The sequence below is a fragment of the Miscanthus floridulus genome, chromosome 15, assembly GCF_019320115.1.
Source record: "Miscanthus floridulus cultivar M001 chromosome 15, ASM1932011v1, whole genome shotgun sequence".
Taxonomy (NCBI): Eukaryota; Viridiplantae; Streptophyta; class Magnoliopsida; order Poales; family Poaceae; genus Miscanthus; species Miscanthus floridulus.
Window position 1 is genome coordinate 27,053,916 of NC_089594.1, and position 25,004 is coordinate 27,078,919.

Consider the following 25,004-nt stretch of genomic DNA (forward strand, 5'->3'; position numbering starts at 1 on the left):
ATTGTGATGTATGCTTGTTGTTTGACTTTGTGTTGAGAGTGAGCAAAGTTTCCAAAACGCGTTTCTAAGTCGGCCTTCCTTCTCCTGTATGTCCACATCTTTTTTTTTCTATCTATCATCAAAATCATCTCAGCACGCTAACGCATTTCCTATCAATTCTGTTTCTTTGCTCTTTGCATTTCTTTCCTTAACGTGATAGCATAATATAATATAAAATAATAATCAATTTTGTTTTCTTTCTCAACTGGACGTTGGCTTTCCTTCTAGCACGGCTCTGTTTTCTTTCCTTGGATCATCGCTCTCTCTTTCTAACCTGTAAGTCGTGCATGGCAAGGACTTCAGAACAATCCATATACTTGTCTATAAATAGGCTTCTATCGCTTCTAGCAAACCCTTGAAAACTCTACGCACGCAATCTGCCGTCGCCGCCTTATCTCGCCTGGAAATAAATTACCATTATCGGCGAATTCCAAGCCATGATGCACCGCACCTTGGTGACCACGGATCTCAACCATCTCAGGCCTATGCACGCCGCCGGTGACCATCTTCTTGCCAAGTTGCCGAGCTCCGACCGAACCGCTGCTGCTCGCGTCGCTTCAGGACGAGCCATCACCACCACCTCTGTTATCCCTTGCCGATGGACAGTTGGACACACCGCTAGTCGTGTGGAGCCCCTACACTCCGGTAGCACCGCCGACCGTCCAGACGTGACAGGTGTTATGGATGCCCTCCGTTGATGTCGTCGTTGCTTCAGTTCCACCTTCTACCGGTCACACAGGAGCTTTCCGAGAAACTGACACCGCTTCATGGAGGAGAACACCAGCAGCTGCCGACCAAAGAAGATGGTGCAGCCACGCCAAGCAAATAGCCATCCATGAAGAAGCGAGCTGCTTCCTCCTGCCGCCGCTAGCCCCATGCACCGTGTCGTCCTTGGCTCCTTCTGTATCTGCAAGCCATGACCTGTCCACCTGAATGCCGAGCTGCAAGTACAGCATCATGCAAGCCAGCAAGTGCCATGCATGACGTTTAATCAAAGGTGGGCCGGCACATCCGCTCCTTAATACATTATTCTATTGATAAATCCTGCACTGATGTAATGCTTACATCATTTTGGTGCAATTTCCGTTCTCCTTTCAAAAATAATAAATAGAAGTGCTTATACGGGCTTAAGCTCCTCCTGCAATATGTGTTTCTCCTAATTGATTTATTGCTCAAGTAAATTAATATATTTTAATTCTTCTTGTGTATCATGAGTGGTGTACTGTTCTAATTTAGTTCTATTGTTTGCTTCGTGTATGATTGCATAGATGCTTGTGTGGTTTTCTATGATCATGTCCAGTCGGTGAGCTTTGCATTGGTGATCTAGAAACAGTTGGTGATCAAGAAGAAGGCCTTTTTGAAAGCTAGACCAGTTAAGGATCTGAGTTTAAGGTAAGTATAGCATGGGATTATCCTTGATGTCCTATTCACTATTTATCAATTTATTCATATGCATGTGTCTATCTTGATAACCATAGGAATTTTCCTAGCAGTTGATATCTTGATTCCTTGTCACCTATGGGTTTTTGCATTGGCTAGGATTTTGCTAGTGCTCAAGAAGAATAACTATGATCTTGTAACTTGATTAATGGTATATGCAATAAACACTCAAATATGTTTTTTTAGCAACAAAGAACAAGGGGGCTGGAGCATAGTTTTTTGATGCTCTAGATTCCTCTCCCTAAGGACTTATCTGTAAGTGGATTCCCCCGGGACTTACAGTACAACCATGAGAGCTACATGGCTCTGGCTTTAGCCCAGTATGAGGACCTTTTCTAGCTTGTTAGAGTTACCTTTATGGCGCAAAAGGGGCTCGTCGACTCGGGTATAGTGCGGCCTCTGTCCCTATGTGTATAGGTTGCGCGTCAATATGCCATTCGGAAGGGGAGCTCTACATCTGCTTGCCGATTGGAAACCTAGTGGCCCTAACTTGTTAGACGAACCTTTGAAAGGCTTCATAGTGATCCCTGCCTGCTCACCTTGGAAGTGTTTTAGGAGTAATTAACCCGGGCATATGGGTATCACGACTCATGGTGAAAGTGTACAACCTCTGCAGAGTGTAAAACTGGTATATCAACCGTGCTCACGGTCAAGAGCAGCCTGGGCTCCTTACTAAATAGTGATTTATGAGATGATCATTAATACTTATTGTTTTTGCTATACATTATTCATGCTTACTTGATCATATCGTTATTTGGGCTATGGCTTACATTGTTGCTACTCAATTGCTTAATAATATGACTTAATAAAAGCTAATCGCAGTTAAACCGTGTCTACCTTTTTGAGCCTCATGAACCCCATGTTATATTTGCTGAGTACGACATGTACTCACCCTTGCTATTTCCCCCACACCTCAGGATGGTTACCAGTTTGCTAGAGTCTTGAGGAGTTAGGCTTGTGATCAACCAGTCAGTTGTCCTTGTGGAGTGGAGTCTTCACCCGAAGATCGGAGTTGTCTTTCCGTTGTTTGTGCCCAAGGTTATCTTCTTTTATACTAATACGATATGTATTTAAGCATTGTCTTTTGATATTACCCCTTATTTGTAGCTATATGTGAGATTTGACTTTCTGGGCTCACATATGGTGCGTATCTGGTTTTGTTCTTAAAACCGGGTACTACGTTCCAACCAATTCCTATAACTAAATGCATCAAACATCATAAAGTACTCAAATTGCATTTTAGAAAATATGAGAGACTTATAATGCTCTAGAGCTTGCCTTTCATGAACATTGACGGTTCATGTTGCTGGTACTCAAGAAGGACCTCTTCGCTGGCTTTGGGTCCTGCTGACTGGGCCTCCTGCTCCTCCGGGCAAGTCCCTTCGAACTCGAGTAGCGTCACCCTCTTCGGCACACCTCTTGCATGCACATGCATTTGATGAGTATCATGAATGCATAGGAGATGATATGACATGATGACATGGGTGCATGATAGCAAGTAATCATAAAAAAGCATCACTGCACACTCATTTACCGAGTAGAAACAAAACTCTATTCAAAACACTTTAAACATAGATACAAAACTCTTCTCTACAGAACAAGAGTACACTTACCAAGTCTACACAACCTAACATACAAATGTTCATCCTCTGTTAAGGACCTAGCACCTGCATCTTACAACTTAACTTAATTAGCCTAAGCATCTAAATCATCACAAGCGGGCTTATGCAAAGCAATCAAGCATTTAGGCAATCTTAGCAAAACTAGGCATACATGCAGCTGTCCAGTAAATAGGTCATAACTAGAGATTTATACACCAAATGACTTGAAACAAGTCATTATGAAATGCTTATGAAATTGTCTACATTCCATCTTTAAGCATCAAAGCATGATTCATAAGTTAACTGGGTCAAACCGAGCAATCATCCAAAACTGTCCAGAAAATTCCAGAGAGCACACACTTTCTGGAACCTAGCTTCAACTGGTCACAACTTAAAAACTACTTGGCCAATTGCCATGAAATTTAAACTGTAACAAGATGTACAAATTATCTACAAACTTGCTATAGACAAGATCCACAGAAAACATCAACTTTATTGCTTAAATTACAAGCTAAAAGAAACTACTCGGTGAAGACTACTTATAATTGAATTATCAATATATAGCTTGCATTTCAAAACTCAAATCTGGGCACAACCAAAACACCAACATTTTATACATGGCATATACACACTATAACACAAAATGCTTATTCACAATTAAATTCTTTTCATGCCTTTATTAACTATTTACTAGCATGGTATAACAGGAGTATATAGCCATCTTTCTCAGAATGCTCTAAGAAAATTACAGAAGCTTATACATGTTCACATGAGTCTACCATAAAAATTTTAGGTTAAAATGATAAGTATATCATCCTACACAACCATGGCAAGCTAGTAGGCATAAATATACTTGAAAATACTTTGCACTATGAAAAGTGTCAAACAACAGATATCATATTTTTCCTACTATCATCATGGCAAAAGAATACTGTAGAAAAATTATCATGCAAAGATCACACATATATTAGCCACTAAAATTCCCACAAGAAACAAGCATTTTAAGCACATTAAATAGACAAGCCATTATTTATATTATTTCTGCCAGTTGCATATTTTTCACAGATTAAGCATGTCAAAACAAGGCTAACAAAAGTAGAACCACATTTTTCTCACATTCCTAGAATTACTTATGCATTTCCAAAGATATCAAGCATATAACAATTTAAATAAAGCTACGTAGAAAAGTATCACAAAACTGACATTTCAATATTTTAACAGATAGTACTCATCAAGAGAAACCAAACAAAATTTGTTTCACCAAATTTGGAGATCTACAGCTCTAGATATGAATTTTAGAAGTTTTTCACAGAAATTTGGAAATCATTTTTCGAAAAACATTTAAAACCTGAATGCTACGCGTACCCAGCAATGGATCCATAGATCCACTGCCACGCGGGCCCCGCAGGTCAACTGACCCCACTAGTCAGCGTGACCAGAGTAGAGGCGGCGTTTGACCGGCGACATCTCGCCGCCGGTGAGGTTGCCAGCGACAAGGTCGCCACTCCCAGACTCATCTCGCCGAGCCACACCCGATGGTGCTCTCGGTTGGCCCGGAGGCGCACCAACGAAGGCTCGCTGGCAGCCATGGCGGGTGGCGGTGCTACAACGGCGGCAAAGTCGTCGTTCCCAGCCACAGCGAGGCGAACCGGGGTGCGTACGAGCTATGCAGGGCAAGGAGGACCTAGATCTAGGGTTCTGCGGCACGGTGGGCAGCTGCAGCAAGCTCGGCCGCTTGCATGGCGGCGCCACGGCACCGGCGTACGTAGTGGCGTTCCGACACGCTGGAGCCCGGAGCTACCGCATCGGCTAGGGTTCCACGACCAGCGCAACGAGGCGGAGCTGATGCGAGAGTGAGAGAGTGGCGAGAGGAGGCCGGAAGCGCCCTGGCCATGGCGAGGCGAAAGCTCACCGGAGCTCCGACTAGAGCGGCGGTGGGAAAAAGCTGCCAATTGGCCCTCACCTAAGCTCTGTCGCGGCTACTGCTTGCACGGGAAGATGGCGTGGAGAGAGTCGAGGCTAGTGGCGAGAGGAGGAGGGCAATGGCGCGGTGGTGGAGGCGCGCGACACCGGCGAACTGGCGGTGGCGGCGCTGCTGCTGCTTCTCTCCGCTCTGGCAGCTAGAGAGAGTGGAGAGAGGTGAGAGAGGAGGAAATGAGCGGGTGGGAGAGTGGAGGAGGCGTCCTCCATGCCTTGAAGGCACCTAGGCCGGGCAGGACATCGCTGGCATGCGGCCACCACGTGGCGCGCGGCGTCTGCCCCTAGTCGGCCACGACGCCGATTTGAATCGGCTGAACCCGATTCAGGTAGGGTAAGGGGCCGACTGACGGCCGATTTTTGCGACGCTATAACTCCAGATCCGTTCGTCGTTTATCAAAACTTCGTATACAAGAAATGTAGAGATATTCATGTAATTCATTTTTGTCAAAAGGGTCGAGCTCTAAATCGGCACGGTTTGAGAGATACAGAGCCCCAAAGAGAAGTACATCAACACTGAAAAGCATACATGACAGCCAAAAATGCTAATTGCCAAAACAGCCTCCAATCCTGACTTGTGGGCCATTTTTGAGGGTGTTCTGGTAATTTTCATGAGTTGGGCCCAAAATAACTTTTGTTCCTTATAAAGTTCTCTACACTTTTTATTAAGGGCACTTTTACAGATTTGCACTCTAAGTCAACTTTCCTGTTTGGTGAAACAAAATAGGTCTAGGAGTCAAACCAAGTCAAACTAGAGCTTAGGAGCTTAATTAGGCTTAATGATCAACATGAACATTGTTCCATTATGTGTCCTAAGTGTATTTAAGGTATTTTAGAGGCTAGTTGAGACTCACTTGCATTAACAACACATGATCATAAGCACATACAAGTATGTAAACTAGCAATTAGCATACAAGTCATATGAATTGATGGACATAGAACATGATGTGATGATTATGAATGGATCAATGATGCTTATGCTCATGTGATGCATGTGATTTGATGCAAGCATAACACTGGAGTGTTACAACCCTCCCCCTTATAAAAATCTCGTCCCGAGATTTGGAAAGCGTGCCGTTCAGCATAGAAATTAGGATAAGTGTTTTGCAAACAATCCTCCTGTTCCCACGTTGCATCACACTCACTGTGGTTACTCCAAACCACCTTGATCAACTTAACCACCTGATTCTGAGTCACCCTTTCCATGACATCCAAGACGGTCATGGGCTTTTCCTCATAAGCAAGGTCAGATTTCAATTTGATACCCCTTTCTTCAACTCTTTCTTCAGGTACTCGTAAGCATTTCTTCAATTGAGAAACATGGAAGACTGGAAAGATAGCTCCCAACTCAGGAGGTAGTTGAAGCTTGTAAGCTACCCTTCCACTCTTATCAATGATTTGGTATGGGCCTACATATTGAGGTGCGAGCTTGCGTTTCACACCAAAGCGTTTCACCCCTTTCATAGGTGACACCTTTAGATACACATGGTCACCTACCTCAAGCTCAATAGGTTTCCTCCTTTTGTTAGCATACCTTTTCTGTCGAGCCTGAGTAGCTTCCATATTATTCTAAATCTTACGGACCTGATCCTCGGCTTCCCTGACAAAGTCGATTCCATAGTACCTCCTCTCCCTAGGTTCAATCCAGTTCAACGGAGTTCTACATTTATGACCATATAGAGCTTCGAAAGGAGCCATCTTGATACTCTCTTGATAGCTATTGTTATAAGAGAACTCTGCTAACAGCAACCATTTGTCCTAAGGTCCCTTACAGGAAATGACACAGGCTCTGAGCATGTCCTCAAGAATCTAATTAACATGCTCAGTTTGCCTAGAGGTTTGCGGATGGTAAGTAGAACTATGGATCAAGTGAGTGCCAAGATTTTGATGTAGACGTTCCCAGAAGCAAGCCATAAACTGAGGCCCTTTGTCAGAAACAATAGACTTGGGCACACCATGAAGACGTATCACCTGCTGGAAATAAAGATCAGCATATTGGTGCGGATGATAGTTGGTCTTCACAAGAATGAAATGAGCGGACATAGTTAGACGATCTACGATCACCCAAATAGAGTCAAAACCCCTCTTTGTGGTCGGCAACCCAACGATGAAATCCATGCAAATCTCTTCCCACTTCCAACTGGGCATAGACAAAGGTTGAAGCAAACCAGGTTTCATGTGAATTGCTTTAACACGGCAACAATTATCACATCGAGGCACATAGGCTGTGATCTCTTTCTTCATTTTGGTCCACCAAAAATGAGGTTTCAGATCTTGATACATCTTGCTGCTACCAGGATGGATGGATAATTTAGAAGAATGAGCCTCGGACAAGATTTGATTTCTAAGCTCTTTGTCCTTCGGCACTACGAGCCTATCTTTAAACCAAAGAATTCCTTTGTCATCAACTCAGAAGTGCTTGGTTTCATGCTCTTTCATCTTCCTATTGATGTGAAACACACCCACATCAGTTTTCTAAAGCTCAATGATTCAAATTCGAAGAGAGCAATCAACTATAATATTGTGAAGCACAACAAGATGAAGGAGATGGGACTGATGAAAATCTTCAACAACCAGAGAATTGCAATGAGATTTTCTGCTCAAGGTGTCGGCAACCACATTCGCCTTGCTAGGATGATAATGCACTTGAAGATTGTAGTCCTTGATCAACTCCAACCACCTTCATTGATGCATGTTCAACTCAGGTTGAGTGAAGATGTACTTGAGACTTTTATGGTCTGTATAGATTTTGCACACATTACCGAGCAAATAATGTCTCTAGATCTTTAGAGCATGGATTACTGCGGCTAACTATAAGTCATGAGTTGGATAGTTGACTTCATGCTTCCAAAGCTGGCACTAGGCATAAGCAATGACTCGGCCATCCTGCATAAGAAAGCAGCCCAAACCGGTACCTGATGCATCACAAAATACATCAAATGGCTTCTCGATATCAGGTTGGGCCAAAACAGGAGCGAAAGTCAATAGAGTTCGCAGAGTGTGGAAAGCCTCTTCACACTCCGGAGTCCAGACAAACTTCTCATCCTTCTGAAGCAATTGAGCCATGGGCTTGGCTATCTTAGAGAAATCTGGGATGAAGCGACGATAATAGCCAGCCAGACCAAGAAAACTCCGAACTTCATGAACCGAAGTTGGGGCCTTCCAATCCAACACTTCTTGAACCTTCGTAGGATCAACAGAAATCCCTTCTAAAAGCATCTAGGCCCCTAGTTAGGTTTCGGTGATTAATGACAATACAAGATTACTATGACTAACGTGTGTTTTGCAGAGACAAGTAAGTTATGTCATGGTAATGGAGATCAATTGGGCAATCAAGGTTGTCATGCCCCTACGATGGAAATCATTTCGGTTTTCAAAGGATGGACGACAAGGTTAAGGATGACTAGTTCTAAGTGTCAATTGGAGTTGGAGAGATACTTAGAGTAGTTTAGGACTTTGTTTTTCCTTTGGCCGTACTATTAAGGGGGGTATGGACGGGTAGCTTGACCTAGGTGAGTCTAGTGAGTTAGGTGTGGTGCACACTTGTTAAAACTAGCTCTAGGTAGCTCCTATGAATGCCTAAGATCCTTTGGAGCAAACTTCATTCACATATGATCGAGAGTTGGAGGTGAATGGAGGGTCAAATGCTGATCGGACGTTGGCCCCGGTGCGACCAAACGCTGGCCGCAGGGTCCAGTCAGTTCATTTGATCAAGCGGATTGCGTTCGATGCGACCGGACGCTGGAGAGGTCATGTGACCGGACGCTGAGAGGCAGCGTCCGGTCGACTCTAGTAAGGTTCTAGAGAAGGGAATCAGCGACCGGACCCTGGGGGTTCAGCGTCTGGTCGAGTACAGTAAGGTTCCAGTAAGGGTTTAATGCGACCGAACGTGTCCGGTCAGTGGTGACCGGACCCTACCAGCGTTCGGTCAACACATTTTCACTGGAATGCAGATTGAACTGACTAGAGCATCCGGTCAACACGACCAGAGCGTCCGGTCACTCCGCAGAAGCTCATAACGTTTCATTTTTCAAGCTGCCTTATAAATAGAAGCTCTACTCGTGTGTGGAGTCACTTGTGCTCATTCCAACAGTTGAGAAACACGTTTGTGAGTGCCAAGAAGAGCAAGGTCCTAGTGGGGTGATTGAGATTTGAGAATCCAAGAGAGTAGCCTCATTAGTGAATCAAGAGTAGACAAGTGTGCATCCATCTTCTCATTAGGCTTTGCATGGTCAAGTGAGAGTTCGTGCTTGTTACTCTTGGTGATCGCCATCACCTAGATAGCTTATGGGTGATTGGGAGCTTGGTGATCACCCGACGGAGCTTATGGGTGACCCAACTCAAGTTGTGAGCGGCTTTGGGTGATTCACCGCGATGGAGTGTCGAAGAATCAACCCGTAGAGAGCACTTGATCCTTGCGCAGATCAAGGGGGAGCTACACCCTTGCACAGGTGCTCCAACGAGGACTAGTGGGGAGTGGCGACTCTCCGATACCTCGACAAAACATCGCTGTGTTCCTCTCTCTCTCTATTTACTTTGAGCATTTACTTTGAGCATTTACTTTGAGCAATTCAATACTTGTCTTTACATTCATAGAATTGACATGCTAGAGTAAGTTTGAAACATAGGTTGCTAGTCTGTTGTGCGTTAGTTTATTAGAAACACTTTTCTAGGCACAAGGGGTTAATTGGGCTAACCGTAGGATTTGTTTATTGCAAGAAAATTTAGAATTAGCCCAATTCACCCCCCCTCTTGGGCATCTTGATCCTTTCAATTGGTATCAGAGCCTCATGCTCACGTTTTAAGCTTAATCGTTTTGAGCAAGATGTCTCACGGGGATGGACCTCCTCCTATCTTTGAGGAAGATGACTTTCCATATTAGAAAATCTGCATGGAGGCGTACTTAGAAGCTCTAGACGTTGGTATTCTTAGAACCGCCTCTCAAGGCTTCCCAAAACCTCGGGATGCTACTAACCTACAAGGCGATGAGGTTAACTATGAAAAATGGAATGCAAAGGCTCGAAACACCATCTTTAGAGGCCTTTGTAAATATGTGTTTAACTGTGTAAGGAACCACAAAGACACCCATGCACTATGGTCAGACATTTGTGCGCTCCATGAGGGAACCAAGAGTGAGCGTGAGGAACGCTATCATCTTGTGATTAAAAAGCTAAATTCATTTGAGATGCTTCCCAAAGAAAGTGCTAATGAGATGTATTCTTGTTTAAATGTTCTTGTAGAGGAAGTCAATGGGCTTGGACTTACTCAAATGTCACCATCCGACATTGTGAGAAAGATCTTGAGTGTCCTCCCCATTGACAAATATGGGCACATTGTGACCGTGCTACATCAAGGTGATCTTTCCACCGCTATACCAACACAAATCTTGGGAAAGATCAATGCTCATGAGATGTACATGCACATCACGCCACAAGATGGCTCATCCTCTACAAAGAAGAAAGAGAAGGACTTAGCATTCAAAGCTAGCCAAGATAAGGGCAAAGCGAGACTTGAGTATGAGAGCTCAAGTGATGAAGAAGATGATGAAGAAAGTCTTGCTCTCATGGTGAAGAAGGCCGCCAAGATGCTAAAGAAGCTAAACAAGAGTGGCATCAAGTTTGACGGCAAGAAGAAGAAGTTCTTTACTAGCTCAAGAAGAAAGCCAATCTCCGAGATGGATTGCTACAATTGTGGCAAACTTGGCCATCTAGCTCATCAATGCACAAAGCCTAAGAAAGACAAGTTCAAGAACAAGAACAAGGGCAAGAAAGATGACTCAAGTAATGAAGATGAAGATGAGAAGAAAAAGAACAAGCCATACAAGAAGATAGATGGCAAAAAGAGGGACTTCTACAAGAAGAAGAAGAGTGGAAAGGCCTACATTGTCGGTAATTGGCTCACGGACATTGATTCATCAAGTGGATCATCCGATGATGATAGTGACAATGAGAAGGTGGCCGCCATTGCTATTGATCTTGCATCTTCACCGCCACCATCGCCATCATCCTCTACACACCTATGCCTTATGGCCAAGGGTGAACGCAAGGTAACTAAGAATGATGATAGTAGTGATGATGAGCAAGCTAGTGATGATGATGATTCACCTACATATGATGATCTTGTCAAAATACTAAGAAAATACACTAAGATCATTAGAAAGAGTAGAGCTACAAATGAAAAGCTTGATGCTAAAAATTATTCACTCTTAGCTAAGTGTGATACATTGGAAAAGGCTAATGATGAGCTTAGAAAAACTAATGATGCTATATCATCCAACTCAAGGAGCTCAAATCTTCTAAGAAAGAGCTTAAAGATAAACATGATAAACTTGAGTGGGTGCACAATGAGCTCATCACTAGTCACAACAAGCTAAAAGATGAGTATACAACTCTTAAGATCAATCATGATACTCTTGTCATTGCTCAAGAATTCCTACCAATTGAGCCACATGATGCTACTAACCATGTTGTTAAGATTGATATAGCTACATCATGTGATGATTTGATTGAGCATTGAGCAAGGATCTAGTGGCAAAGGCAAGCAAGTGGTTGAGTGCAATGACTATGATGAATATGTCAAGCTCAAGAACACAAATGAGAAGCTCATGAAAGATCTTGAAGAAATGAAAAGCCACAACACCATTGTGCTAGAAACTCTTGATCATGACAAAGAGTTGATTCTTGAGAATGAGAAGCTCAAAGAAGAAAACAAGAAGCTCAAGGAAGAGAAGAAAGATGATGCTCTAAAGGAAGAAAATAAGAAGCTCAAGATGGAGAAAGAGCATCTCAAGATTGGATTGAGCAAGTTTGCTAGAGGCAAGCATCTCCAAAGTGAGCTACTCATGAACACCATCATGAACATGGGTAGAAGTGGCATTGGATATGTGGCAAGTATAGAGAAGAAGAAGGCTCAAGTTCAATAACAACAATCAAAGCCAAAGCCAAAGCCAAAGAGATGTTTTGAGTGTGGACAAGAAGGCCACTTTGCTCATGAGTGTCAAACTCCACCGCCATAACCCTTGCCCAAGTATGCTAGACCCTTTGCCTTCAATGCTCACTACATGCTTAGAAATGACTCTAGTGGAAAGATGAAAGTCATGTTCTTAGGTCCCCCTAACAAGAATAGGCCTAAGAAGATTTGGGTTGCTAAGTCACTTGTTGAGAAGGTGAAGGGCCCTCAACAAGTTTGGATTCCTAAAGCTTGAATCTCTTGTGTGTAGATGAACTACAAGACCGGTGGAAGTCATTGGGTTATTGATAGTGGTTGCACTCAACATATGACCGGTGATCCTCGTATGTTCACCTCACTAGATGAAGAGGTAGATGGACAAGAGAAAATAACATTTGAAGATAACTCAAAGGGCAAGGTTAAAGGATTGGGCAAAGTGGCAATATCAAATGATCATTCCATCTCCAATGTGCTCTATGTTGCTTCATTGAGCTTCAACTTGCTATCCGTTGGACAATTGTGTGATCTTGGCTTCCAATGCTTGTTCACCGAGAAGGAGGTTGTTGTATCCAAGGTAGATGACAATCAAGTGATATTCAATGGATTTAGATACAACAACTTATATCTAGTGGACTTCATCTCCGAAGATGCAAATTTGAAGACTTGCTTATTCACCAAAACAACGCTTGGGTGGCTATGGCATAGAAGACTTGCTCATGTTGCGATGAGCTCACTCAAGAAGCTTATGAAGAATGATTTGGTGAGAAGGTTGAAGGATGTGAAGTTTGAAAAGGACAAGCTTTGTAGTGCATGTCAAGCCAGCAAGCAAGTTGCAAATACTCATCCAACCAAAGCTATCATGTCAACCACAAGAGTGCTAGAACTCCTACACATGGATTTATTTGGACCAACAACATACAAGAGTTTGGGAGGAAATCTCTATTGTCTTGTGATTGTTGATGACTATTCAAGGTATACATGGGTATTATTCCTTCATGACAAATCCAAAGTTGCATCTTGCTTCAAGAAGTTTGCCAAGAGAGCTCAAAATGAATTTGAAGTGAAGCTCAAGAAGATAAGAAGTGACAATGGCAAAGAATTTGACAATACAAACATTGAAGCCTATTGTGATAAAGTTGGGATCAAGCATGAAGTCTCCGCAACTTATACTCCTCAACAAAATGGTGTAGTTGAGAGGAAGAACTAGACTTTGATCACTCTTGCAAGAATAATGCTAGATGAGTACAACACCCCCAAAGCTCTATGGGCAGAAGCAATCAACACCGCATGTTATGCATCCAACTGCCTATTCCTTCAAAAGTTCCTTGGCAAGACTCCTTATGAGTTGCTCAATGGGAAGAAGCCGGACGTCTCCTTCTTTAGGGTGTTTGGTTGCAAATGCTACATCTACAAGAAGCGGCAACACCTAGGGAAGTTCCAAAGATGTTGTGATATTAGTTTTCTTGTTGGTTACTCATCAAAGTCCAAAGCATATAGAGTATTTAATCATGCCACCGGCTTGGTTGAAGAAACATATGATGTGAAATTTGATGAATCTAACGGCTCCCAAGGAGCACATGAGAATCTTGATGATGTAGGTAATGAACCATTGAGGGAGGCTATGAAGAGCATTCCGATTGGAGACATCAAGCCAAAAGATGATGAAGATGATGTACAAGTCATTGATCAACCTTCTTCATCAAGTGTGCCACAAGATGGTGAAAAAGATGGGAGAGTAGAAAATGAAGAAACTCATATCTCCCATGAGCAAATGGTGGTACAAGCATAAGATGTTGATGCTCCACAACCTCCTCCTCAAGTGGTCAATAGAAGAAATACACCTCTCCTACAAGATCATCCACAAGATCTTATTATAGGGAGTCCATCAAAGGGTGTAATGACTCGATCTCATCAAATGAAGACTCATGCAAAGAATTTGGTGAATTGATGTCGAAAGAGTTCGAGATGTCCATGATTGGTGAGCTTACATTCTTTCTTGGTTTTCAAGTCAAGCAAATGAAAGAAGGCATCTTCATCTCTCAAGAGAAATACACAAAAGATCTTCTCAAGAGATTCAAGATGGATGAATGTAAGCCAATCAAAACACCAATGCCTACCAATGGACATCTCGACCTAGATGAAGGAGGTAACCTGGTTGATCAAACTCTCTACCGTTCTATGATTGGTAGCTTGTTATATTTAACCACATCTAGGCCCGACATCATGTTTAGTGTGTGTATGTGTGCTAGATTTCAAGCTAATCCTAAAGAAACACTTTTAATTGCCGTAAAAAGAATCCTTAGGTATCTCAAGCACACACCAAGCATTGGCCTTTGGTATCCCAAAGGAGCTATATTTGAATTAGTTGGCTATTCTGATTCGGATTATGCTGGATGCAAAGTGGATAGAAAGAGTACATCCGGAGGGTGCCATTTGCATGGTAGATCACTTATGTCTTGGTCCTTCAAGAAACAAAATAGTGTGGCTTTGTCCACCGCCGAAGCAGAATACATTGCCGCGGGTGCTTGTTGTGCACAAATTTTATACATGAAACAAACTTTGCTAGACTATGGTGTAGTTCTAGAAAAGGTACCTCTTTTGTGCGATAATGAAAGTGCGGTAAAACTTGCAAATAATCCAGTTCAACACTCTCGCACCAAGCACATAGATATTCGCCATCACTTTCTAAGAGATTATGTTGCTAAAAATGATATATCACTAGAATGTGTAAGAACCGAAGATCAATTAGCGGATATCTTCACTAAACCGCTAGATGAGGCTACATTTTGTAGATTGCGGAATGAGCTCAATGTACTTGACTTTAGCAACTTCACTAAAAATTGAGCTTGTGTTGTCCCTTGCATTCATTATAATATACAACATGTTTAATTTTTGGCAATACATATAGGGCTTGTCTAACATGGTTAAGATAATCGCCAAAAAGTGTGTGAAGAAGCTTAACCTTGGATCAAACTTGACAAGCAACTAGATTTACTTATAAAGTATTGCATGTGCATGGATGTTGTTTTGTCGTTTTGTTCCATTTGCCCTCTTATTGCCTATTTTCTTAAAAAGAATTATAGCCTAAGGCAAAATATTTTGAAAAATATGAGGGTTTGAGAGAGGTCACTCACATCAGTCTCAATTGGTGCTTATTTGGGTCTTATTCAAGTTGGGACTTGATTGGGAACAGGCAGCGCGAAGGAACTTTGAAGATTTGCTGGAAAAGGACCATCGGACGCTGCTGTCCAGCATCCGGTCAGTTCACAGGAGGTGAACTGCTGCTGAAGGTGTGACCGGACGCTGCGGTTGTGTGTCCGGTCAGGAAGGGATCCAGCGTCCGGTCATTTGAAGGAGGATCAGGCTGAGCTGATCGGACCCTGCCTGCGTCTGGTCATGGACCACCGGACGCGTCTGGTCGCGATTCTAGAGGAATTGGACCTCTCTAGAATCGACCGGACGCTGGGTGGTAGCGTCCGGTCGCTACCACCGGAGCGTCCGGTCAGTGGATCTCGTGCGGCTTCAGGACTCTTTTCCATTTCCTTTCTTGTCACGTTGGGGGACCCTCATATAACCGGTTTCAATCCATTTGACTTAACCCTAGCCGCCGCTAATCCCAAATCTCCGAAGAACTCGCCGCGCTCGTCCCTGCCCACGCCATCGTCTTCACGCCGCCGTAGCTCCTCCGCGCCTCCCGCGACCACGTGCCATTGCTGGTTGCCTGCGCTCGCCCCTGCTCCATGCCACCGCAGCCGCGCGCCTCCCATGTCAACGCCGCTAGCCAAGCACGACCACGTGCCACCACAGCCGTGCCTCCACCGCGCCGATTTGCCATGCCACCGGTGCTAGGGCTAGCCACCAAGTCTTCCACCGCCGTCCACTTCTCACTCTACCTTCACCTTCCCTAGAGCCACTTCTGTTGCTCTCCGGTAAGGCCTTAGCATCCTCCTTGGTTGATTTTGATCCTTTCAAATTTCAATGCATTGACCTAAATCATCCAGGGCCGCCGAATTCATCGAAGTGGTTCGCAATCCTAACCCTAACCGGTTCCGAGGTTTCCCCCGCGTGACACGTCTCTTCTTCTCTCGGATCGCCGGTTCGTCAGGTAAAAAGCCCGTCGTCTCAATTTCATACCTACATTGCTTGTTTCCTAGGTCTTTCGCATCTATTAGATATATTATATTCATTTGTATATCCATCTATTCCATCGTGCAGCGAGTCCGTGCCGTTGAGGTTCTTGTGGCAGTTGTCAGACAACTCAGAGCCAAGCTCGCGAGTACGATCGAGGCCAAGCCTTGGGAGTGTCAGTTTGACAGTTGATCTTCGTCAGTGGCAGTTCATCTTCTTGTCAGATCTGATGGCTCGCACGAAGAATGTTGGTGGTGGTCTAGGAGATGACAATCGGAGACCCTCGCCTCGCCAGCCTACAGTATCGAAAGGCAAGGCAACGAAGCAGGTGACATCCAAGAAGCACAAGTACCCCGACGCAGAGACAGCGAGAGCAGCAGCAGTTGCTGAGGCCGCAGAGCATGCTAAGAGAGGAGGTGCCTGCAGTGGAGTTGTCATAGCAGATCATCTGGCACCAGATGCATAGGGCAGACTGAGGGAGATTGAGCGACTTCATGGTAGTCCACCTGGGACTGTCATGATGGCAGGACATCGTCTGGCTATTGAGGAGCCTCAACGTTAGGGGGAGTCCCAGCAGGAGCCACAGCAGCAGTCCCCACCAGCAGAGCCTCAGCCAACTCAGGAGACTCAGGAGGGCTAGCAGGCCGAGGAGACCGAGCCGGCACCCTAGCTATGCTGCTCTGGTCGTACTAGTGCTACAGTTCCACTAAGGCCAGCTACACAGCGTAGGGGTTCACGCCCACTGCCCAGACCACAGGGTCCACCTCCAATGGTACACCTTGACTTGAGGGCCACCACAGCCAGACAGGTTCGCCAGCTGAGGTTTGTTGAGTTTGACATGTGGTTCCCTCCGAGGAGGGATGAGAGAGTAGCAAAGGGCTTCTATACATCGCTCTAGGAGGATTTCTACAATGCTTATCTCAATAGTGGGGCAGTGTTCAGATCTCAGAGGGTCTGCAGTATAGAGTCTATTGTGGCAGCAGCCGGAGAGCATATCCGCCCCTACTTGTCATATTTGCCAGGGCTCATAGATTTGATTGGCTGGACAGGAGTATATGTACCATCTTGGGTTCGGCAGTTCTACACATCGCTCTATGTTGACCCACATCATAACTTCATTCACTTTGCATTCAATGGCAGAGATTACAGGGTGATGAGTTTCAGGGCCCGGGAGATACTGAGGCTATAGGATTAGCCTGTTAGATTACATGAGGTATGTTATGGACAGCAGGAGCCTCCCAGGCGTCCTCATGGAGGGTTGGTGCCCCCTACTGATCTTGTGCGCCATTGCTTCAAGGAGCCCTTTGGTGAGGGGTCGAGGAGGAACCCCAGTGACCTGACTCCTATAGCTCGAGTACTAGAGGCTATTATCAGGAGGACACTACTTCCCAGGTTGGGTTATAGAGAGGGTCTGACTCGCTTACAGCTCTAGCTCCTTAACGCCCTGATGCAGCAGACCGTGTTCGATATTTGGGACCTCCTTCTATCAGAGATGGAGGATACTATAGCTGAGGGCTTCAAGGGTCATAGGCAGCTTTCATATGCACATTGGATTACATTCCTGATGCTCCAGTCTGTGTAGGTTAAGACCCCAGAGATGGTTGTTGAGTATAGAGGTGCCACCACAGAGTTTTTGGCTTATAACATGGCATAGAGGATCCGGCATAGCACACCATAGGCACCCGCTCAGCCCAGTCATCGTCCAGATGTTCCAGAGTCAGCAGCTCAGTAGGACAAGATCATCAGAGGCATAGCCGCTACTGAGGAGGAGGAGCTTGAGGCACAGCAGGAGATGACCGAGTCTAGTGACAGTTCGGATGATGACTATTAGCCGATTCCTCAGATGCCTCCATGCAGACATGATGCAGAGGCCGGCAGTTCTAGCTCAGCTCCTCCTACACCGTAGATGGACCCCACCTTGATTGGTATTCTTGAGCGGATTTAGCAGGATCAGGCACGACAGGCATAGGAAACTGCTGCCAACTTCGCATAGTTCCAGGCTTGTCAGGACGAGTTCTAGCGGCAGCAGCAGCTTCTTTAGTAGTAGTAGCAGCAGATGCATTAGCAGCAGATACTTATGTAGTAGCAGCTCATGGGATTTATGCAGTATGTAGTAATAGCTCTTGGGGCCCCATAGCCACAGCCTTCGCCCCAGCTTGCTCAGCCTACCACCACTTCGATGACTCCAGCTATACAGCCCAGTGGGCTTCAGAGTTAGGGACAGCCTCCAGCTCAGTTTGCTTCACCTATAGTTCAAGTGTCCTAGTGGTTGTCCTCACCAGTGGTAGCCCTGCAGTTCACACCATATCACACGGGCTTCTCACTGGAGCAGTCACCCTCGCTGTTCGTGCCTGACACGTCAGACTCCAGGAGTCTTGGAGCATCCTTCAGCGAGTTGACCGGCATGCCTACACCGCCTCATATGCATACCGCCGGTCCTTCTACAGTAGCCCTAGTTGTTGTGACTACTCAGAGGCTCCCCTCGTCTGTCACCTCGTTAGATCCTACGATAGATGTCCTAGCAGCTTCATAGGCAGCACCTGCCCCAGCTCAGACCCAAACCGCTTCAGAGACACTTCTAGCCACAGAGGGTCAGTCAGTTCAGAGCTCAGGGTCAGATGATGATGGTGCCCAGTTCTAGCTTGCTCCTTGTACCTCAGCGCCCGGCTCGTCCGCTGCAGCCCCGCCGACCGACCCTTAGGTTTTGGTGTTTGACGCCAAAGGGGGAGAGGGTTCGAGTATGTAGACTCAGGGGGAGCGACTTTTAGGGGGAGCTAGTTATTTAGTATTAGCTTATTATATACATTTGGAGTTTTATCTGTGTGATACACAACTACTTATGCATTCGTGTGTTACTTTCATGCATATTATTATATCTACGTGATAGTGATATCTACGTGATTGTGATAAATGACATGTGTGCTCTCTACTTTACATTATTTATGTGTCATATCACTTGTGTTATGCTCATTTGCCTTTGCTGCAAATGAGCTTTGTTACTTGTACTCTTGCTTAATTCATATTCTTTGAGTACATCGTGTTGGCTTGGGTCATATAAGCTTGACTAACACTTTTGTTCTTATTGACAAAAGCTTATATGAACCAAGCCCATCAAAAACCTCACTCTTTTACATACTCGAGGTGGTATTGTCATCAATCACCAAAAAGGGGGAGATTGAAAGCATCTAGGCCCCTAGTTGGGTTTCGGTGATTAATGACAATACAAGATTACTATGACTAACGTGTGTTTTGTAGAGACAAGTAAGTTAGGTCATGGTAATGGAGATCAATTGGGCAATCAAGGTTGTCATGCCCCTACGATGGAAATTGTTTTAGTTTTCAAAGGATGGATGACAAAGTTAAGGATGACTAGTTCTAAGTGTTGATTGGAGTTGGAGAGACACTTAGAGTAGTTTAGGACTTTGTTTTTCCTTTGGCCGTACTATTAAGGGGGGTATGGACGGGTAGCTTGACCTAGGTGAGTCTAGTGAGTTAGGTGTGGTGCACACTTGTTAAAACTAGCTCTAGGTAGCTCCTATGAATGCCTAAGATCCTTTGGAGCAAACTTCATTCACATATGATCAAGAGTTGGAGGTGAATGGAGGGTCAAATGCTGACCGGACGCTGGCCCCGGTGTGACTAGACGCTGGCCGCAGGGTCCGGTCAGTTCATTTGATCAAGCAGATTGCATTCGGTGTGACCGGATGCTGGAGAGGTCATGTGACCGGACGCTGAGAGGCAGCGTCCAGTCGACTCCAGTAAGGTTCCAGTGAAGGGAATCAGCGACCGGACGCGTCCGGTCAGTACTGACCGGACCCTAGGGGTTCAGCGTCCGGTCGAGTACAGTAAGGTTCCAGTAAGGGTTTAATGCGACTGGACGCGTCCGGTCAGTGGTGACCGGACCCTGCCAGCGTCCGGTCAACACGACCGGAGCGTCCGGTCACCCCATAGAAGCTCATAACGGTTCGTTTTTCAGGCTGCCTTATAAATAGAAGCTCCACTCATGTGTGGAGTCACTTTTGCTCATTCCAATAGCTGAGAAACATGTTTGTGAGTGCCAAGAAGAGCAAGGTCCTAGTGAGGTGATTGAGATTTGAGAATCCAAGAGAGTAGCCTCATTAGTGAATCAAGAGTAGACAAGTGTGCATCCATCTTCTCATTAGGCTTTGCATGGTCAAGTGAGAGTTCGTACTTGTTACTCTTGGTGATCGCCATCACCTAGACGGCTTGGTGGTGATTGGGAGCTTGGTGATCACCCGGCGGAGCTTGTGGGTGACCCAACTAAAGTTGTGAGCGGCTTTGGGTGATTCGCCGCGATGGAGTGTCGAAGAATCAACCCATAGAGAGCACTTGATCCTTGCACGGATCAAGGGGGAGCTACACCCTTGCATGGGTGCTCCAACGAGGACTAGTGGGGAGTGGCGACTCTCTGATACCTCGGCAAAAACATCGCCGCGTTCCTCTCTCTCTATTTACTTTGAGCATTTACTTTGAGCAATTCAATACTTGTCTTTACATTCATAGAATTGCCATGCTAGAGTAAGTTTGGAACATAGGTTGCTAGTCCGTTGTGTGTTAGTTTATTAGAAACACTTTTCTAGGCACAAGGGGTTAATTGGGCTAACCATAGGATTTGTTTATTGCAAGAAAATTTAGAATTAGCCCAATTCACCCCCCCCCCTCTTGGGCATCTTGATCCTTTCACCTTCATCAGACAATACATGACCTAGGAAAGGTATCTTCTTTAACCAGAACTCACATTTGCTGAACTTGGCATAAAGCTTATGTTCACGCAATCGAGTCAAGACAATTCTCAGATGTTCATCCACACACATGCACAAAGATTGATCCTTCTTCTTCACAAAGATAGCAGGACAACCCCAAGAAGAAGAGCTAGGATGAATAAGACCCTTCTTCAAGAGCTCCCCCAACTGAGTTTTAAGCTCTTTCAACTCATTGGGTGGCATCCGATAAGGCCTTCTAGAGATAGGAGCGGTACCCGGGATTAGCTCAATCTTAAATTCTACATCATGATCTGGAGGTAATCCAGGAAAGACGTCCAGAAACTCGCAAACCATAGGAACATCAGCGATGGCCTTGGCTACAACAGCATTGGCCATACTATGTAGGGTAATATCGTGAGAGAGTTGAACAAGAATGGCTTTCTTATCTACAGGATCCCTCAACATAACAACCCTAGCAAAGGTATCAATTAGAACTCCATTACTACTCATCCACTGCATTCCCAAGATTACATCGATCCCCACTCCTAGCAAAACTACAAGATCAACTACAAACTCCCGTTCACCTATCTCGATCCGAACATCATTAACTACTTGATTCATCGAGATATCGTTCCCAGCTGCACTAATGCAATAACCACCCTTGGCTATTGTAATCACCTTCAAGTTATGCTAGGATGCAAAGATTGAACTCACAAAAGAATGCGAAGCACCTGAATCAAACAGCACAACTGTAGGATGTTGGTTAACCAGAAACTTACCAGCAGTGACTGCCTCACCAGAAGGAATTTCTTCAATAGTGGTATAATGAACATGCCCTGGACAAACATTTCCATGATTGGTCTTCTTGGGAGGAAGAGGACAATTCTTCGCCCAATGACCAGGAATATTGCAATTCCAGCATGGCCAGTTGCTTGGCGGAACATTGGAACTGCCCTGCCCAGAAGTATTCTTGGGAAGAGCAATAGAGTAACCCTTGTGAATCCCAGTCTTAGCCTGATTCTTCTTCTGGGGAGGATGATACCTGACATTAGTAGTAGGTGGGCGATACTGAGTTGTCGCCACTACAGGAGCCTTAGACTGAGAAGACCCTACCTCATAAGCCCTCTTGTGTCTCTTAGAAGCAGCATAGATAGTATTGTTGTTCTCCTCACTCAGGGCATCACTGATAAACTCATTGAAAGTAGCACACTTGCTAGTGCCCATAGTTTTCATCAGCTTGGGACCAAGTCCCCTCTTGAAACTAGTGATCTTCTTGGCATCAGTATCAACAAACTCTGGAGCATAGCTGGACAGATTGTTGAAAGCCTGAAGGTACTCATTCAAGCTTTTGCTCCCCTGAGACAGCTTCATGAATTAAGTATGCTTGATTGCCATGAGACCAGTAGGAATGAAACGCCCCTGAAAGCCTCACAAAACTGATCCCAGACAACCTCCACATTAGCAGGCAAGGCGTTCCGGTGATTGCTCCACGAAATACCCGTAGGACCTTGAAGTTGATGAGAAGCATATTCAGCTTTCATGCCCTCAGTAAGCCTAAGCAAGCGAAACTTCTGTTCGATGGTGTTTAGCCATTCATCAGCATGGAGCGGCTCTTTGGCCTCTTTAAAGAAGGGAGGCCTAGTGTCCATGAAATCTTTGAAGTTGTTGTACTGATTTGGCTCTGGTCCCTAATGGACATTGCGATCATCCCGATTGGCCATCTGATGCAACGCCTCAACCATGACGTGCTGACTCTCAACCACCGTTTGCATAAGCTCGGTCGGTGTAGGCAGCGGCGGAGGAGGTGGTGGCTATTCATGGCCATGGTTTCCACCGGAACGGAGGTTTCGAGACATCTATAGATATGCATAGCCAGTGAGTATTGACGTTGTTAGAAAATTGTAGATGAATTGTGTAATTATGCCAAACTAAATTCATTGGAGAGAATAAATTCATACAATAAACAGAGGCACAATAATTCATTTCCACAACATAACGTCATCAATCACATCACATGCCGCAAGATTGCGATGCATACGACAAACAACAAATTTCACCGACAACGAAGATAGAATTTAACTAAGGCTCACATAAATATGGAGCACAAGCAGGTCTGAGAGGTTATATCACATCCATCTAGGTCTCCCAACGGCACCTTCTGCTCCCAAGTGCAGCATGGCACCTTAGGATAACCAACAGAGCTCAGTACCTCCCAGAGCAAGGCAGGTGTGCCCCATTGTTCCAAAAACATGCAGCTATGGGGAGGAAATGCGGGTGTTGCCATCTGTAGCAAAAGGATGCAACTTCTTGCGAGAGGATTGTTTAGAGAGACAAAAACTTAATAATTCGAGATAAGTATTTATAAGGGAGGGAGTAGATGCAAAAATGGAATGCATGAATGAACATGATGCATGCACGTTCCGTACGTCCTCACAAACCTTAGGAAAAAATTTAAAGTTCTAGCATGATACACGGTGGCATACATATGTTCTCTCAAATAGTGATAACTAGTCGGTTTACACGTGCGTTGTTAGTGTACCTGCAGAAGATTTCATTGTAGCCCAATAATTCCCACAATATAGCACACAAAGGAAGCAGTAAAGTAATACACTCTCCATGCACACATCCCCAGATATGCACACTTCGGTGTCATAGCTACCCGAACCATCATGATCACCACAGGATCACCCACACATGTTGGTACTTTCATAACCACATAGTTTTCAGCATGTAGCTAGTCCAGCAACCATAATAAGCACTCCCCTATACCGATGGTTGTTCGGTCATGCTCTCCTGGCTCACACCTTACCTTGGTATAGATGCAAAATTTAAAGCTAGCGACATATATGGCTATTTTATATATGAAGGTTACCTCCACCATCAGACCACAGGGTAACAGTGCGGTCAAGTTATCACTCTTACATACCTTGACAAGGCGTAGATGCAAAATTTAAAACCCCCAAGTTAGTACTTAAATAAGCCACCTAAGAGTCCTTATTTGGGCATAGAAAATATGACCACCGGCACACTTTAGATTAAAATTCAGGTTTTCATAAAAGCTTTTGTTTTAAATACACAATTGACGTGTTTAATACTGAATCTTGCTCCGATGCCAACTGTCATAGAACCGACCAAATTATAAGAGCATAAGTACAAAAACAATCGTCGGAGCGATCAAATTTCTGAACTTGAGCCCATATAATCCTGGTAGTCAACCGAAACCACAATGGATTTCAAAGCAACCAGCAACAAACCAAGATCGTACATGATTCAGCACAACACATCACCTATTACAATATTTCACAAATAGTTCGCCGAAGCTTACACACATTGGTATTACAAACCAAGTTTGAAAGTTGTGGAAGCAACATAGTTTTGAAACCAAGTTCAAAACCTTAGTTCATTACATAGCCAGTTCAGGGTCACATTCCACAAAAGCATGTCTGGTGAGATGACTAACAGAGACCAAGCCCACTGGTCTAGTCTTCGTCCCTAGTAGGGAGAAGGCAGTACTTGCAGCAACCACTAAAGAACGTGTAATCTACCACAAGAGAGAAATAAACCCTGAGTATGAGAATGTACTCAGCTAGACTTACCCATCAAAAACTAGAAATAAATGACACCAATAAGTATGCATGGATGAAATAAAAAGTGGAGTTTGCTCGACAACATTTTGCATAAAAAGCTTAAGTACAGATAAGTAACCATTTATTGTTTAAGCATCAAGTTAATATTCATTAACCTGTCATCTAGATTAGCACCTGTACTACAACAATCACTTGATTAAGGCAATCAACAATAACTATATCAGGTTTAACAAAACCATGATCATCATCATTCTAGAACCATCAAGTTATTTAGTGTGACTACACTGGAGATAATCTCGTCAAGTTTCTCACTGCCCAAGAGAGATGGCGACTCGAATCGATAACTACTCAACTGAGGGGGTATTCCTAACACTCACACGTCACACCTCGCTAAGGGAGTCGTAGATCACCTTTGGTACAACTCAAGAATCTCGGGCCCGATCAGCGACGCACTCTTAGGGATATCACATCTGCTAGACGGTCAGGACTTTTAAACATCGGCCATTGGACTCACGCCAATGACTCCCCTTCGAGGCACACTTTATACTTGCCGGGGTCCT

At 44.6% G+C, this 25,004-nt stretch overlaps 1 protein-coding gene across 1 annotated transcript; it reads right to left on the reverse strand.

Annotated features, from left to right (window-relative positions):
• Nucleotides 1–770: 770 nt before the first annotated feature.
• Nucleotides 771–22,228, reverse strand: LOC136507256 (uncharacterized). Its single transcript, XM_066502038.1, has 4 exons — nucleotides 21,900–22,228; nucleotides 21,637–21,811; nucleotides 20,855–21,547; nucleotides 771–980 (listed from the first exon to the last, which is right to left on the reverse strand). The coding sequence occupies exons 1-4, from the start codon at nucleotides 22,226–22,228 to the stop codon at nucleotides 771–773; spliced, it is 1,407 nt and encodes a 468-aa protein (XP_066358135.1).
• Nucleotides 22,229–25,004: the final 2,776 nt, after the last annotated feature.